The sequence below is a fragment of the Chelonia mydas genome, chromosome 13, assembly GCF_015237465.2.
Source record: "Chelonia mydas isolate rCheMyd1 chromosome 13, rCheMyd1.pri.v2, whole genome shotgun sequence".
In the NCBI taxonomy this organism is placed as follows: Eukaryota; Metazoa; Chordata; order Testudines; family Cheloniidae; genus Chelonia; species Chelonia mydas.
In genome coordinates, this window is record NC_051253.2 from 31,600,731 (window position 1) to 31,619,270 (window position 18,540).

General features: G+C 45.8%; 1 protein-coding gene across 2 annotated transcripts in view; it reads right to left on the reverse strand.

The window, feature by feature from the left end:
* LOC102946154 (ubiquinol-cytochrome-c reductase complex assembly factor 1) overlaps nucleotides 1-14,138 on the reverse strand; it is a 92,708-nt gene extending 78,570 nt beyond the window's left edge. Inside the window, exons 1-3 of one of the 2 annotated variants that reach the window (XM_037915896.2) lie at nucleotides 13,992-14,138; nucleotides 5,957-6,061; nucleotides 1,682-1,786 (exon numbers count right to left, since the gene is read on the reverse strand). In XM_037915896.2, the coding sequence (XP_037771824.1) occupies nucleotides 1,682-1,786; nucleotides 5,957-6,061; nucleotides 13,992-14,015 (234 nt within the window). In that variant the 5' untranslated portion in view covers nucleotides 14,016-14,138. The remainder of the gene's footprint in view (nucleotides 1-1,681; nucleotides 1,787-5,956; nucleotides 6,062-13,991) is intronic. The other variant, XM_007053921.4, reaches the window with a different exon arrangement.
* Nucleotides 14,139-18,540: the final 4,402 nt, after the last annotated feature.

The following is an 18,540-nucleotide window of genomic DNA, read 5'->3' on the forward strand; positions in this document are numbered from 1 at the left end:
TGCCTACAAACCATTGCCATCTGACCAAGCCTAGCCCAGTAGCAAGCTGGGATTGTTGTCAGGCTTTGTATATGAATGTTATTGTTCCTTCATTCTCCAACCCACTCCCCTTCTTATATCTTGTGCACCTGTTGTATTTTGTCATTTTCTTAGCCTGCAAGCTCTGTGGAACAAGGACCACCACAGTTATTATTTGTATTATGGTAATGCCTAGAGGCTATCACCAAAGACAAGGACCCATTGTGCTAGGCACTGAACAAAAACATAACAGAGATGGATTCTGCCCCAATGAGATTACAGTCCAAGTATAAGACAAGAGGCCACAATAGACGCGGGGAGAAAAGGAAACAAAACAATACTGGTCAGCAGGATACACTGTGTTCACAGCACACCATCATTAGTTACCATTATTAATATTTAGTCTGACAGCATTAAGCATTTGGTGAATAGCAAAATTTGCTATACCTCCCATCATTCCCCCTCCCCCCCACACACACCAGAAAGAGAGGGGAAGCATCCTCATCCCCTTTAAAAGTGGGGGCAACACTTCTGTTTCTTTTCTCCAGATGGAGACAAGATAAAATCTGCCCCCTATTATTACTTCTCTTCCCATCTCAGCCCCATCCCTCACAGGCCTTTTGTTGGACCTTTCCCAGCAGCTCCCTGTCACCCAGTTGGGGAGAGAGAAGGGAACATGACACTTTTAGTGCTCTGCCTTCTGAAGGGATACCTTGCAGCTCTCAAATCACTGGTCTTGGTCTATGATAATATCTACTCTATAACATTTAATGTTCCGATTGAGTAAGTTCATCTCCTGGACTGTTTAAAAAAATCATCACTTAGAAACATATAAACATAGGGCTAGAAAGGACCTTAAGAAGTCATTAAGTCCAGCCCTCTGCTCTGAGGCAGGACCAAGTAAACCTAGACTGTCCCTGATAGGTGATTGTCCAAACTATTCTTCAAAACCTCCAATAATGGAGATTCCACAATCTTCTTTGAAAGCCTATTCTAGAGCTTAACTATCCTTATAGTTAGAGAGTTTTTCCTAATATCTAACCTAAATTTACCTTGCTGCCAATTTAGCCCATTATTTCTTGTTCTACCTTCAGTGGACATGGAGAACAATTGATCATTGTCCTCTTTATAACAACCCTTAACATATTTGAAGACTTATCAGGTCCCTCCTAAGTCTCCTTTTCTCAAGACTAAACATGCCCAGTTTTTTTAATCTTTCCTCATAGGGCAGGTTTTCTAAACCTTTTATCATTTTTGTTGCTCTCCTCTGGACTCTCTTCAATTTGTCTACATCTTTCCTAAAGTGTGGCACCCAAAACTGGACACACTACTCCAGCGGAGGCCTCACCAGTGCTGAGTAGAGCAGGACAATTACCTGCCACGTCTTACATCGTACTCAGAGTAGTTATCAGTCTTTCAACCAGTTATGCACCCACGTTATAGTAATTTCATCTCCAGCACATTTTCCTAGTTTGCTTATGAGAATGTCATGTGGGACTGTGTTAAATGCGTTACTAAAATCAAGATGTAGCACATCTACTGCTTCTCCTCGTCCACTAGGCCAGTAACGCTGTCAAAGTTACCCTGTCACAAGTTAAAGGTGTCTGAACAGTGATTGCAACAACAAAGCATCTGATAATAAACAATATCAAACTATTCTAACCTGGTCAGTGCTGTGAAGCATTCTCCTTTGCTGTGTTATTGCACCACTGGTTTGTATCAATCCACCACATACTTTATTCAACTGGGGTCGGCCAGTCTCATGCCTCTGGTTAAAGTGACAAAAGAGAAGTGAGAACAGTGTTGAGGAATAAGCACTAAAACTGTGTTACATTCAAACATTCACTAATTTACAGTCATAGAAGTTACAGATGAAAAAGGCCTATTAGGTCACCAAATCCATCTCTGTGGGCCCAATATAGGTTTGTTCCCTACTGTACATTTGGTAATATTTTGAATATCCTATGGAATGGGCTGGCAGTTTCATGCATCTTAATATCATGAAATTTGTCCTGAAATTTAATCTAGATTTTCTCTCACATTTTTGTTCCATTAATCCTAGTTTTACCTCCTTGTACAACAGTAAATAATTCCTCTCTCTCCTTGGTGTTAACATCCTTTCAAAGACATTTTATATGGGTTGGTGATTTGATACTATAGTTATCTGAGTCCTATACAAATGATACACCAGGTTAGATAATCAGGTCACCCCCACTCCTGAACAATTACTGCTTAGCCAAGCTATTTAGCTCTTATGATTAATACAATTAGTAAACAAACATGGGCTGTGGTGTCTTCATGGCCTGCATGACAGATTTATATCTCCACCATCTTATCTAGCTGAAGTAGCTCAGACATTTATCAAGTGTCTAAGGGTATGTCTACACTATGAAATTAGGTAGATCTTATAGAAGTCGATTTTTAGAAATCGATTTTATACAGTCGATTGCATATGTCCACACTAAGCGCATTAAGTCAGCGGACTGCGTCCTCACTACTGTGGCTAGCGTCGACTTTCGGAGTGTTTCACTGTGGGTAGCTATCCCACAGTTCCCGCAGTCTCCACTGCCCGTTGGAATTCTGGGTTGAGCTCCCAATGCCTGATGGGGCAAAAACATTGTCGTGGGTGGTTTTGGGTACATGTCTTCAGTCGCCCCTCCCTCCACGAAAGCAACGGCAGACAATCGTTTCGCGCCTTTTTTCCGTGCAGCCGCCATACTGCTGTCAGCAGACAGTGCAGTAGGACCGTTAACCGTTGTAGTCATCCACTGCTTCCGCTGCAACTCTGCTCTCCTGGTGCCATGAATCCACCTCGCAGGTCCTCTCGTCGCTCTGTACAAATATCCATTCTCATGGCATCCGTCATCCACCGCTTCCGCTGCAACTCTGCTCTCCTGCAGACGCCATACCACGGCAAGCATGGAGCCCGCTCAGCTCACCCCTGCTGTTGTGAGCATTGCAAACACCTTGCGCACTATCCTGCAGTATGTGCGGAACCTGCAAAAGCAGGCAAGGAGGTGACCACAGTGCGATCACGATAGTGATGAGGACATGGACAGACTTCTCTTAAAGCACGGGCCCCGGCAATTTGGACATCATGGTGGTAATGGGGCAGGTTCATGCAGTGGAACGCCGATTCTGGGCCCGGGAAACAAGCACAGACTGGTGGGACCACATAGTGTTGTGGGTCTGGGATGATTCCCAGTAGCTGCAAAACTTTCGCATGTGTAAGGGCACTTTCATGGAACTTTGTGACTTGCTTTCCCCTGCCCTGAAGGGCAAGAATACCAAGATGAGAGCAGCCTTCACAGTTGAGAAGTGAGTGGTGATAGCCCTCTGGAAGGTTGCAACGCCAGACAGCTACCGGTCAGTCGGGAATCAATTTGGAGTGGGTAAATCTACTGTGGGGGATGCTGTGATCCAAGTAGCCAACGCAATCACTGAGCTGCTGCTATCAAGGGTAGTGACTCTGGGAAATGTGAGAGTCATAGTGGATGTCTTTGCTGCAATGGGATTCCCTAACTGTGGTGGGGCGACAAACAGAACACATATCCCTATCTTGGGACCGGACCACCTTGGCAGCCAGTATGTAAACCGCAAGGGGTACTTTTCCATGGTGCTGCAAGCACTGGTGGATCACAAGGGACGTTTCACCAACATCAACGTGGGATGGCTGGGAAAGGTGCATGATGCTCGCATCTTCAGGAACTCTGGTCTGTTTGCACAGCTGCAGGAAGGAACTTACTTCCCAGAACAGAAAATTACCACTGGGGATGTTGAAATGCCTATAGTTATCCTTGGGGACCCAGCCTAGCCCTTAATGCCATGGCTCATGAAGCCGTACACAGGCACCCTGGACAGTAGTAAGGAGCAGTTCAACTATAGGCTGAGCAAGTGCAGAATGGTGATAGAATGTGGACATTTAAAAGCTCACTGGCACAGCTTACTGACAAGGCTAGACCTCAGCGAAACCAATATTCCCATTGTTATTGCTGCTTGCTGTGTGCTCCATAATATCTGTGAGAGTAAGGGGGAGACGCTTATGGCGGGGTGGGAGATTGAGGCAAATCGCCTGGCGGCCGATTACGCACAGCCAGACACCAGGGCGATTAGAAGAGCACAGCTGGGCGCCCTGCGCATCAGAGAAGCTTTGAAAACCAGTTTCATGACTGGCCAGGCTACAGTGTGACAGTTCTGTTTGTTTCTCCTTGATGAAAACCCGCCCCCTTGGTTGACTCTACTTCCCTGTAAGCCAACCGACCTCCCCCCTTCGATCGCCACTTTCAGAGACAATAAAGTCGTTACTGTTTCAAAATCATGAATTCTTTATTAATTCATCACACAAATAGGGGGAAAAACTCGCAAGGTAGCCCGGGAGGGGTGGTGGATGAGGGGAGGCGGGAAGGACAAGTCCACACTACAGTTCAAAACTTATTGAATGCCAGTCTTCTGTTGCTTGGGCAATCCTCTGGGGTAGAGTGGCTGGGTGCCCGTAGATTCCCACCCCGCGTTCTTGGGCATCTGGGTGAGGAGGATATGGAACTTGGGGAGGAGGGCAGGCGGATATACAGGGGCTGCAGTGGCGGTCTGTGCTCCTGCTGCCTTTTCTGCAGCTCCACCAGACGCCTGAGCATGTCAGTGTGCTCCCCCATTCGACTCAGCATTGCATCCTGCCTCCTTTCATCGCACTCCTGCCTCCCCTCATTGCGCTCATTTAACGCTTTCCTGGACTCTGCCATTGTTTGCCTCCACGCATTCTGCTGAGCTCTTTCAGTGCAGGAGGACTGCATGAGCTCTGAGAACATTTCATCGCGAGTGTGTTTTTTTCACCTTCTAATCTGTGCTAGCCTCTGGGACGGAGATGATAGGGGGAGCGCAGAAACATTTTCAGCTGCGGGAGGAAAAAAGGGAGAGTAGTATTTAAAAAGATATATTTTAGAGAACAAAGGTATGGGTCTCTGACCCGGAGCGACCGTTTGCATCCTTTGTTTTTTGTAGGCTTGCCTCAGCTCCTTAACTTTCACGTGGCACTGCTGTGTGTCCCTGTTGTAGCCTCTGTCCATCATGCCCTTGGAGATTTTGCCAAATATACTGGCATTTCGTCTTTTGGAACGGAGTTCTGCCTGCATGGATTCTTCTCCCCATACAGCAATCAGATCCAGTACTTCCCTTTCGGTCCATGCTGGAGCTCTTTTGCGATTCTGGGACTCCATGGTCACCTGTGCTGACGAGCTCACCATGCTGGCCAAACAGGAAATGAAATTCAGACGTTCCCAGGGCTTTTCCTGTCTACCTGGCCAGTGCATCTGAGTTGAGAGTGCTGTCCAGAGCGGTCACAATGGAGCACTCTGGGATAGCTCCCGGAGGCCACTACCATCAAATTGCGTCCACACTAACCTAAATTCGACCCGGCGATGTCGATTTCAGCACTAATCCCCTCCTCGGGGAGGAGTACAGAAATCGATTTTAAGAGCCCTTTAAGCCGACAAAACAGGTTTGGTCGTGTGAACGGGTGCAGGGTTAAATCGACCTAACGCTGCTAAATTCGACCTAAACTCATAGTGTAGACCAGGGCTAAGAGACATGGGCTTGAACAGAAGTAATGACTGTGTGTTGGGGGAAAGTCAGAAGAACTGTCTGAGATTATTTCAGCTCTCTTAATTATAGAATCACAGAAGATTATGGTTGAAAGAGACCTCAGGAGGTCATCTAGTCCAACCCCCTGCTCAAAGCAGGACCAACCCCACCTAAATCATCCCAGCCAGGGCTTTCATTTCAGTTTTACAAGATCCCTTTTTCTAGATGCCCAGGTAGCAGCACTGGCAAGGATTGTTCCCACCACCCTCATATGCTAGGAGACTGTGACATTTTATTTCATATGTGAGGACCTACGCAAATCCCCAATTCTTACACACTTTAGGATAACAAAATATCCTACCTGAAGAGTGCCATAGAGCATTCTGTCCCACTGTGCTTGGGGCAAGGTTGACTGTATTAATCCACTGCATACCGTAATCCATTGAGGCATTCCAGTCTGGCACTTCTAGAATAGAGAGATCAGCATGCACACAGTAACCAGCAGTGAAGGGGATTCACATATTCTACTGGAAACCAGCAAAAAGAGAAGACTGCTGGAATTTCCAGCTACATTATAACTATTAGTTGTGGGCATCCAAGAAAATCAAAACAATGCAAAGGCAGCTATTCCTATCAACTTGATGGTCATCCATAACAAATTCACACAGGAATACCCTATGCTGTTTTTAACTCACACTTTGACCTAAGAACCCCATAATGCCAACTGGTAAGAGGGTTACAGAAATATACTGATTCTGGTATGTACATTCTGATTTGCCAACAAATGTCATGTGAGATCTCAAATGAAAGCTGGTGTCAAACTGGTCATTAATATCATTCATAGAATATTAGGGTTGGAAGGGACCTCAGGAGGTCATCTAGTCCAACCCCCTGCTCACGTCCCTCGATCTGCTGGCAATGCCCCTACTTATACGTTGTTTAATGTATGTGCAGATACTATGGAAAGAGTTTTGTATATACACTTAAAATGTTTTTAAAGTCTGTATCAAGGTGTTGGTCACTAGCAGAGGTGAAAAACAGGTTTTTCTCCAGACAGGAGGTAAGAAATGTCCTCCCTCTCTCTCTGAGGATGTAAATTAAACATTGTAAACTAACACACTGGATGCCTATTTACACACAAAGTCAAGTGTTAACAAAGAAATGTGAAGTCAACAGGGAAGCAGCAAACAGGAAAAACAAGCCATGGGTTGTTATCCTGTCTCTGAGTACAGACAATGAACTTTGGGGGTATATATCAGAGGCAGAGCACTGAGGAAGTAAATGGGCAATGGATATATATTCATGAAAATGGGATGTCAATGGGATTGCCTGATAACGCTATAGATGATTTTGGGTGAGAAACTTCTTTAGACAAGAGATTAACTTGTTAATTAAATTTAGTCTCTATAAAGCAGGGGTTCTCAAACTGGGGACTGGGACCCCTCAGGGGGTCGCGAGGGTATTACACGGGGGGGTCACGAGCTGTCAGTCTCCACCCCAGGTCCCGCTTTGCCTCCTGCATTTATAATGGTGTTAATTATATGCAAATAGTGTTTTTAATTTATAAGAGGAGGGGTCACACTCAGAGGGTTCCTATGTGAAGGGGGTCACTAGTAAAGTTTGAGAATTACTGCTATAAAGCATGTTATGATTTTGTTTTATACATAACCATGTTTCCAATATCCTTACTCACTATCTTTTGAATCTCTAGTATGATATACATTTATAGTGAAACCAATAAATTTATCAGTGGTGCTGTGATGTTAAGCAATGTGCTGGTCCTGAGCTGAATCTGACAAGTTGGTCTGTATATTGTTCCTTTGGGGACAGCAGACCTGGTATTTCTGTGAGTGTTCAGTGGATAAGGGACTAGACACTACAAGGGAATGCTTCAAAGGGAATCAGGGACTTGGTGCACTTGCTTTTAACCTGCAAGGCAAAAAGAAAAGGAGTACTTGTGGCACCTCAGAGATGAACAAATTTATTTGAACATAAGCTTTCGTGAGCTACAGCTCACTTCATCGGATGCAAAGTTACTGTTTTTTCTTATGCTTTTATCTGATAGATTAAAGAGCCCTTTGGAACAGAATATTTTTGATCTGTGAAGGTACTTATACACTAAACAGGTCACCTCTTCAACTTCTTTTTGATAAGCTACACAGATTGATACAGTCCCCCATTCTATACCTATGGCCTACAATCCTCCTTCCTAGATGTATAACTTTGTATTTGGCTGCATTAAAATATTCTGTTTGAGTAGGCAGAGTTTATCAAGAGACCCAGGTCAGTCTGTGACATTTCCATGTACTCATCATTATTTACCACTCCACCAATCTTCCTCATCCACAAATTCTATCAGAAGTCATTTTATATTTACTTCCAGATCACTGATGAAAGTGCTGAATAGTACTGGACCTCATATCGATCCCTGCAGAACCCCACTAAAAGCATGCCCATTCGATGATGATTCCCCATTAGCACCTACTGCTTGAGATCTATCAGTCAGTTCCTAATCCGTTTAATGATACTGTATAGGTTAATTTTTTTAATCAGAATGTTGTACTGTATAAGTCTAACACCTTACAAAAGTATAAGTATATTACAACTACCCAGTTACCTGTATCGTCAAACTTGTAATCTCAAAGAATGAGATTAGGTTTGTTTAACAAGACCCATTTGCCACAAAACCATGTTGACTGGCATTAATTATATTCCCATACTTTACTCTTTATTGATTGTATTCTGCATGAGCTTTTCCATTATTTTGCCTGGGGCTGAAGTTAAGCTAACTGGCCTATAGTTATCTGGATCATCCCACTCACCCTTTTTGAATATTGGCATGAAATAAGCACTTTTACAGACTTATAGAATATCAGGGTTGCAAGGGACCTCAGTCCAGTGCTTCTCAAGCTATCTGATGTGGGGGACCGGCAATTTTTTTTTCCAATGTGCGCGCAGACCGGCGGCCAATGGCTCGCGGACCGGCACTGGTCCGTGGACCATCACTTTGAGTAGCACTGATCTAGTCCAACCCCCTGCTCAAAGCAGGACCAATCCCCAACTAAATCATCCCAGCCAGGGCTTTGTCAAGCCTGACCTTAAAAACCTCTAAGGAAGGAGATTCCACCACCTCCCTAGGTAACGCATTCCAGGGCTTCACCACCCTCCTAGTGAAAAAGTTTTTCCTAATATCCAACCTAAACCTCCCCCACTGCAACTCGAGACCATTACTCCTTGTCCTGTCATCTGCTGCCACTGAGAACAGTCTAGAGCCATCCTCTTTGGAACCCCCTTTCAGGTAGTTGAAAGCAGCTATCAAATCCCCCCTCACTCTTCTCTTCCGCAGACTAAATAATCCCAGTTCCCTCAGCCTCTCCTCATCAATCATGTGCTCCAGCCCCCTAATCATTTTTGTTCATCTCCGCTGGACACTTTCCAATTTTTCCACATCCTTCTTGTAGTGTGGGGCCCAAAACTGGACACGGTACTCCAGATGAGGCCTCACCAATGTTGAATAGAGGGGAATGATCATGTCCCTCGATCTGCTGGCCATGCTCCTACTTATACAGCCCAAAATGCCGTTAGCCTTCTTGGCAACAAGGGCACACTGTTGACTCATATCCAGCTTCTCGTCCACTGTAACCCCTAGGTCCTTTTCTGCAGAACTGCTGCCTAGCCATTCGGTCCCTAGTCTGTAGCAGTGCATGAGATTCTTCCATCCTAAGTGCAGGACTCTGCACTTGTCCTTGTTGAACCTCATCAGATTTCTTTCAGCCCAATCCTCTAATTTGTCTAGGGCCCTCTGTATCTTATCCCTACCCTTCAGCGTATTTACCACTCCTCTCAGTTTAGTGTCATCTACAAACTTGCTGAGGGAGCTATCCATGCCATCCTCCAGATCATTAATGAAGATATTGAACAAAACCGGCCCCACGACAGACCCTTGAGGCACTCCGCTTGATACCGGCTGCCAACTAGACATGGAGTCATTGACCACTACCCGTTGAGCCCGACAACCTTATAGTCCATTCATCCAGCCCATACTTCTTTAACTTGCTGGCAAGAATATGGTGGGAGACCGTGTCAAAAGCTTTGCTAAAGTCAAGGAATAACATGCCCACTGCTTTCCCCTCATCCACAGAGCCAGTTATCTCATCATTGAAGGCAATTAGGTTAGTCAGGCATGACTTGCCCTTGGTGAATCCACGCTGACTGTTCCTGATCACTTTCCTCTCCTCTAAGTGTTTCAGAATTGATTCCTTGAAGACCTGCTCCATGATTTTTTCCAGGGACTGAGGTGAGGCTGACTGGCCTGTAATTCCCCAGATCCTCCTCCTTCCCCTTTTTAAAGATGGATACTACATTACCCTTTTTCCAGTCATCTGGGATCTCCCCCGATCGCCATGAGTTTTCAATTTCCCAAGCATTCCAAGATTTCTTAAAAATTAACATCACTTAGCCAGAGATGTCCTCAGCCAACTCTGTTAGGATTCTTGGGACTACTGATTTTTAAATGTTTATCATTAGTACATGTAGTACTAGTACCTGTACAATTAACAGTCAGCATGGATTGGTCAAGAACAAATCTTGTCAAACCAACCTGATAGCTTTCTCTGATAGGGTAATGAACCTTGTGGATGGCAGGGGAAAGCAGTAGATGTGGTATATCTTTACTTTAGTAAAGCTTTTGAAATGGTCTCACATGACCTTCCCATAAACAAACTAGGGAAATGCAACCTAGATGGAGCTACTATAAGGTGGGTGCAAAACTGGTTGGAAAACCATTCAATTATCAGTGGTTCAGTCACACTGGAAGGGCATAAGAAGTGGGGTCCCGCAGGGATCAGTTCTGGGTCCTGTTCAATATCTTCATAAATCACTTATAAAGTTTGCGCACAATACCAAGGTGGGAGGGGTTGCAAGTGCTTTGAAGGATAGGATTAAAATTCAAAATGGTCTGGACAAACTGGAGAAATGGTCTGAAGTAAATAGGATAAAATTTTATGAGGACAAATGCAAAGTACTCCACTCAGGAAGGAACAATCAGTTGCACACATACAAAATGGGAAATGACTGCCTAGGAAGGAGTACTGCAGAAAGGTATCTGGGGGTCATAGTGGACCACAAGTTAAATATGAGTCAATAGTGTAACACTGTTTCCAAAAAAAAAAAAAAAAAAAACGAACATCATTCTGAGATGTATTAGCAGGAGTGTTGTAAGCAAGACACAAGAAGTAATTCTTCCGCTCTACTCCGCGCTGATTAGGCCTCATCTGGAGTATTGTGTCCAGTTCTGGGTGCCACATTTCAGGAAAGATGTGGACAAATTGGAGAAAGTCCAGAGAAGAGCAACAAAAATTATTAGAGGTCTAGAAAACATGACCTATGAGGGCAGATTGAAAAAATTGGGTTTGTTTAGTCTGGAAAAGAGAGGACTGAGAGGGGACATCATAACAGTTTTCAAGTACATAAAAGGTTGTTACAAGGAGGAGGGAGAAGAATTGCTCTTAACCTCCGAGGATAGGACAAGAAGCAATGGGCTTAAGTTGCAGCAAGGGAGGTTTAGGTTGAACATTAAAAAAAACTTCTTAACTGTCAGGGTGGTTAAGCACTGGAATAAATTGGCTAAGGAGGTTGTGGAATCTCCATCATTGGAGATTTTTAAGAGCAGGTTAGACAAACACCTGTCAGGGATTGTCTAGATAATGCTTAGTCCTGCCATGAATGCTGGGGACTGGACTAGATGACCTCTCGAGGTCCCTTCCAGTCCTGTTATTCTATGTTGTCTAACATCATCCTTAGTTACTAATGGATTGGAAAGTAGTTAATCATCCTCTTGTGATCAGAGTACATCAGCCTGCTTCTTACCAAATACAGAACAGAAATATCTGTTGGTCATTCCTGCCTTTTCTACATCAACATCAACTTTACCATCTCCAGCTAGTAATGGGTCTATACCAGTGCTTTTGAGTTTCTTTTGATCCTAATATATTTTAAAAGGTAAAGTGATAACTTGATTATAGTTGATAAGTATCTACATAGGGAACAAATATTTAATAATGGGCTCTTTAATCTAGCAAAGAAAGGTCAGACAGGATCAAATGGATCTAAATTTAAGCTAGACAAATTCAGATTGGAAATAAGGTGTAAATTTTTAACAGGGACAGTAATTAACCCTTGGAACAATTTACCAAGGGTTGAGATGGATTCGTCATCAATGACAATCTTTAAATCAAGACTGGATGTTTTTCTAAAAGATCTGCTCTCAGAATTATTTTAGAGAAGTTGTGTGTGTTACACAGATGATCAGACTAGATGATCACAATGGTCCCTTCTAGCCTTGGAATCTATATTCATCTTTGCCTATCATGAGGATAAAATAGTTATTTTGTGTTGGGGTGCAATACCTTTTGCATTAAAAAATTCCCATCTATACGTTTTTAGAAACCCTAATCATGATTTACTACTGGCTGCAGGAGAACGGCAGTATTTGTCTCCCAAACTGAAGTCCCTCATAACAATTTTTCTTTCCATCATGTCCCTGTTTGATTTGGTGGTCTGTAACAGACTCCTCACCAGCACTCCTTCCTGCACTTTGTTAGCACATGAATGCATATGGATCAAAGTTCCTGTGGTTCTGAGTTATCTATAACTGTAAAACAGATAATGATGTCTTTAATGTAGAGTGCCAAGGCTATTTCTTTCACCTGCTCTGACCTTCCTGGGCAGGTTATAACAAGTGACTTAACTTTCCAACCATGCAAATTTCAGTACTGCCTCTCAAATTTCTTCTAATCAATAAGAAATTTCCAATTTCCCGTGTTTGTTACTCAGACTCCGAGCAAAGGTATATAAGCCATTGAAAAAATTCTTCTTTCATGTTGAACCAATTTGTTTCTGACATTCCACGTTCCAGCTTATACAATACTTTCCTCCTTACCACCCTCCCCTTGCATTGGTAGTTTAACAGCCTCCTGGCTGATCCAGCTATTCTCCAACTGAGAACATTAGCACTCCCTCCATCCCAGTGAGATGCAGGCTATCCCACTCATTCAACTACTTCTCCTACTGGAACATATCCCCAAAGCTCCAACATAAGCAAAGCCTTAAGCTTCATACCAGACATACAACCAACATTTCACCTCCAGTATTTTCTGACTTCTACTACTTTTTGCTTGTACACCATTGTGCTAGATATGGTACAACTCTTAGTTGGTCCCGAGGCACTACCACAATAAATATGATTAATAATAAGAGCAGATTATTGGTTAGTCTCTAAGGTGCCACAAGTACTCCTTTTCTTTTTGCGAATAAGAGCAGAGACTCAGGCATGCTCAGAAGCATGTGCAAGTTAAGATGTGCCTGCTCTATATACCAAAGTGTTAGAAGAACAAATTTGTGTGTGTGATGCTAATTGGGCAAACTGCAACAATGACCGGCAAATACTGAATGAATAAAAGTTTAACTTTCAGGAAGTTAGCTCAGCAGGTCACAGAGGACTGCAAACAGTAATTCTTGAAGTAAGTGTCCTGACATACAGCTTCCAAGTGAAAAGATCATGAAATAAAAATCAGAATTTTCTACAAAGAATGGCTAAAGAAGGATTCAAAACCTCTGATGTGGAACACGTTTGATGCTCCTGTTCTTCAATAAAGAAAAGGAGTACTTGTGGCACCTTAGAGACTAACCAATTTATTTGAGCGTGAGCTACAGCTCACTTCATCAGATGCTGTAGCTCACGAAAGCTCATGCTCAAATAAATTGGTTAGTCTCTAAGGTGCCACAAGTACTCCTTTTCTTTTTGCGAATACAGACTAACAGGGCTGTTACTCTGAAACCTGTTCTTGAATAAAGATCAAGGAGGAAACACATGTACAGTGCAAGCAGATCCGTGTTTTGGAGAGGTGGGGGAAAAGAGGAGTCTGAGTGGCTGCTGAAAAACCACCATATGGAATGAAGGAATCCAGAGTAAATATTCCTAATTCAGAGTCTTTGCGACAGACGAATCACTGCGCTACTGGAGAGCGTGGAAGCGCCGGGCTGGGGTATCCCAGCTGCTGCCACCCTGGGCTCCCCGCCCAGCCGCATGCACCACGCACATCGCCGCGCACAGCGGGACACCGCGCGGGGCCAGGGCTCCGGATCCACCTTCTGTGACGCTACAACACGGCTGGGAAGGTGCCAGACGCGCCCCGCCAAACCCGCCCCCAGCAAAACGGAGCCGGGGGCCACCGCTCCCAGCGCCCGGTCACCCCGCGCAGACCGCAGCCACCCGGTGCGTCTGTCGGCGGCTCCGGAGCCAGACCGCCCGCGCGGCAGGGAGGCTCCGAACCCGGCCGGACACAGACGCCGGCGCCGTGGCTCGGGCTCCAGGTCTGACCTCTCCCTTCACTTACCACGGCTCTCACCAACGCCGCCATGACACGCAGAAGCACTTCCGGAACATGGTAACTACTTCCGCTTCTCACAACCGAGCTGGGGGCTGAAATCACAACTGCGCGTGCGCAGACAGTTCCCTACTAAGTCCCCTTACTTCGCACGCGCTTGGAGAGTAAGAACCGTTCCGCGCATGGTCACTATACGTCCCGTGTCGGGGCGGAAGCGGGTATCAGTCCCCTACCCTGCCTAGCAGCCCCCGTTCTGGCGTTATACTGCGCACGAGGGGCGCTGCGCCACCGGCTCGCGCCGGCCCCGGTCTTAGCGCCTCCCTCGAGGGAGGGCGCTGCCGCCGCTCTGGGAACAGCCTGTCCCCCTCCCTGTGCTGGGCCCCACAGAGTCGCTCTCTGAGCCGCGTGGCGGGGGGGCTCCCTGGGAAAGCCCAGGAGTAAGGGGCAGCGTAGACTCAGTCATAGACTATCGGGGTCGGAAGGGACCTGAGGCAGTCACCTAGTCCAACCCCCTGCTCAAAGCAGGACCAATCCCCAACTAAATCATCCCAGTCAGGGCTTTGTCAAGCCTGACCTTAAAAACCTCTAAGGAAGGAGAGCCCCCCACCTCCCTAGGTAACGCATTCCAGGGCTTCACCACCTCCTAGTGAAAAAGTTTTTCCTAATATCCAACCTAAACCTCCCCCACTGCAGCTTGAGACGATTGCTCCTTGTTCTGTCATCAGCTACCATTGAGAACAGTCTAGATCCATCCTCTTTGGAACCCCCTTTCAGGTAGTTGAAAGCAGCTATCAAATCCCCCCTCACTCTTCTCTTCTGCAGACTAAATAAGCCCAGTTCCCTCAGCCTCTCCTCATAAGTCATGTGTTCCAGTCCCCTCATCATTTTTGTTGCCCTCCGTTGGACTCTTTCCAATTTTTCCACATCCTTCTTCTGGTGTGAGGCCCAAAACTGGACACAGTACTCCAGATGAGGCCTCATCAATGTTGAGCAGAGGGGAACAATCATGTCCCTCGATCTGCTGGCCATGCTCTTACTTATACATCCCAAAATGCCATTGGCCTTCTTGGCAACAAGGGCACACTGTTGACTCATATCCAGCTTCTCGTCCACTGTAACCCCTAGAAAGAAAAGGAGTACTTGTGGCACCTTAGAGACTAACAAATTTATTTGAGAATAAGCTTTCGTGAGCTACAGCTCACTTCATCCATCTGATGAAGTGAGCTGTAGCTCACAAAAGCTTATGCTCACATAAATTTGTTAGTCTCTAAGGTGCCACAAGTACTCCTTTTCTTTTTGCGAATACAGACTAACATGGCTGCTACTCTGAAAAGGTCCTTTTCTGCAGAACTGCTGCCTAGCCATTCGGTCCCTAGTCTGTAGTGGTGCATGGGATTCTTCTGTTCTAAGTGCAGGACTCTGCACTTGTCCTTGCTGAACCTCATCAGATTTCTTTCGGCCCAATCCTCTAATTTGTCTAGGTCCCTCTGTATCCTATCCCTACCACCCAGCGTATCTACCACTCCTCTCAGGTTCGTGTCATCTGCAAACTTGCTGAGGGTGCAATCCACGCCATCCTCCAGATCATTAATGAAGATATTGAACAAAACCGGCCCCAGGACCGACCCCTGGGGCACTCCACTTGATACCGGCTGCCAACTAGATATGGAGCCATTGATCACTACCCATTGAGCCTGATGATCTAGCCAGCTTGCTATCCACCGTACAGTCCATCCAGCCCATACCTCTTTAACTTGCTGGCAAGAATACTGTGGGAGATCGTATCAAAAGCTTTGCTAAAGTCAAGGAATAACGCCCACTGCTTTCCCCTCATCCACAGAGCCAGTTATCTCATCATTGACGGCAATTAGATTAGTCAGGCATGACTTGCCCTTGGTAAATCCATGCTGACTGTTCCTGATCACTTTCCTCTCCTCTAAGTGCCTCAGAATTCATTCCTTGAGGACCTGCTCCATGATTTGTCCTGGGACTGAGGTGAGGTTGACTGGCCTGTAGTTCCCCGGATCCTCCTTCTTCCCTTTTTTAAAGATGGGCACTACGTTAGCCTTTTTCCAGTCGTCCGGGACCTCCCCCGATCGCCACAAGTTTTCAAAAATAATGGCCAATGGTTCTGCAACCACATCCACCAACTCCTTTAGCTGTCTCGGATGCAGTGCATCCGGCCCCATTGACTTTTGCTTGTCCAGCTTTTCTAAATAGTCCCGAACCACTTCTTTCTCCACGGAGGGCTGGTCACCGCCTCCCCATGCTGTGCTGCCCAGTGCAGCAGTCTGGGAGCTGACCTTTTTCATGAAGAAAGGCAAAAAAAGCATTGAGTACATTAGCTTTTTCCACATCCTCTGTCACTAGATTGCCTCCCTCATTCAGTAAGGGGCCCACACTTTCCTTGACTTTCTTCTTGTTGCTAACATACCTGAAGAAACCCTTCTTGTTACTCTTAACATCTCTTGCTAGCTGCAACTCCCAAGTGTTATTTGGCCTTCCTGATTTCACTCCTGCATGCCTGAGCAATATTTTTATACTCCTCCCTGGTCATTTGTCCAATCTTCCACTTCTTGTAAGCTTCTTTTTTGTGTTTAAGATCAGCAAGGATTTCACTGTTAAGCCAAGCTGGTCGCCTGCCATATTTACTATTCTTTCTACACATCAGGATGGTTTGTTCGTAACCTCAATAAGGATTCCTTAAAATACAGCCAGCTCTCCTGGACTCCTTTCCCCCTCATATTATTCTCCCAGGGAATCCTGCCCATCATTTCCCCGAGGGAGTGAAAGTCTGCTTTTCTGAAGTCCAGGGTCCGTATTCCGCTGCTCTCCTTTCTTCCTTGTGTCAGGATCCTGAACTCAACTGTCTCATGGTCACTGCCTCCCAGGTTCCCATCCACTTTTGATTCCCCTCCTAATTCTTCCCGGTTTGTGAGCAGCAGGTCAAGAAGAGCTCTGCCCTAGTTGGTTCCTCCAGCACTTGCACCAGGAAATGGTCCCCTACACTTTCCAAAAACTTCTTGGGTTGTCTGTGCACCGCTGTATTGTTCTCCCAGCAGATATCAGGGTGATTGCAGTCTCCCATGAGAACCAGGGCCTGCGATCTAGTAACTTCCATTAGTTGCCATAAGAAAGCCTCATCCACCTCATCCCCCTGGTCTGGTGGTCTATAGCAGACTCCCACCATGAAATCACCCTTGTTGCTCACACTTCTAAACTTAATCCAGAGACTCTCAGGTTTTTTTGCAGTTTCATACTGGAGCTCTGAGCAGTCATACTGCAACTCCCCCACCTTTTCTGCCCTGCCTGTCCTTCCTGAACAGTTTATATCCATCCATGACAGTACTCCAGTCATGTGAGTTAACCCACCAAGTCTCTGTTATTCCAATCACATCATTCCTTGACTGTGCCAGGACTTCCAAGATCGCATGCCCTGATTCTCATGGGTGACTTTAATTTTCCTGATATCTGCTGGGAGAGCAATACAGCGGTGCATAGACAATCCAGGAAGTTTTTGGAAAGCGTAGGGGACAATTTCCTGGCGCAAGTGCTAGGGGAGCCAACTAGGGGGGGCGCTTTTCTTGACCTGCTGCTCACAAACCGGGTAGAATTAGTGGGGGAAGCAAAAGTGGATGGGAATCTGGGAGGCAGTGACCATGAGTTGGTTGAGTTCAGGCTCCTGACGCAGGGAAGAAAGGTAAGCAGCAGGATACGGACCCTGGACTTCAGGAAAGCAGACTTTGACTCCCTCAGGGAACAGATGGCCAGGATCCCCTGGGGGACTAACATGAAGGGGAAGGGAGTCCAGGAGAGCTGGCTGTATTTCAAGGAATCCCTGTTGAGGTTACAGGGACAAACCATCCCGATGAGTCGAAAGAATAGTAAATATGGCAGGCGACCAGCTTGGCTTAATGGTGAAATCCTAGCGGATCTTAAACATAAAAAAGAAGCTTACAAGAAGTGGAAGGTTGGACATATGACCAGGGAAGAGTATAAAAATATTGCTCGGGCATGTAGGAAAGATATCAGGAGGGCCAAATCGCACCTGGAGCTGCAGCTAGCAAGAGATGTCAAGAGTAACAAGAAGGGTTTCTTCAGGTATGTTGGCAACAAGAAGAAAGCCAAGGAAAGTGTGGGCCCCCTACTGAATGAGGGATGCAACCTAGTGACAGAGGATGTGGAAAAAGCTAATGTACTCAATGCTTTTTTTGCCTCTGTTTTCACTAACAAGGTCAGCTCCCAGACTGCTGTGCTGGGCATCACAAAATGGGGAAGAGATGGCCAGCCCTCTGTAGAGATAGAGGTGGTTAGGGACTATTTAGAAAAGCTGGACGTGCACAAGTCCATGGGGCCGGACGAATTGCATCCGAGAGTGCTGAAGGAATTGGCGGCTGTGATTGCAGAGCCCTTGGCCATTATCTTTGAAAACTCGTGGCGAACGGGGGAAGTCCCGGATGACTGGAAAAAGGCTAATGTAGTGCCCATCTTTAAAAAAGGGAAGAAGGAGGATCCTGGGAACTACAGGCCAGTCAGCCTCACCTCAGTCCCTGGAAAA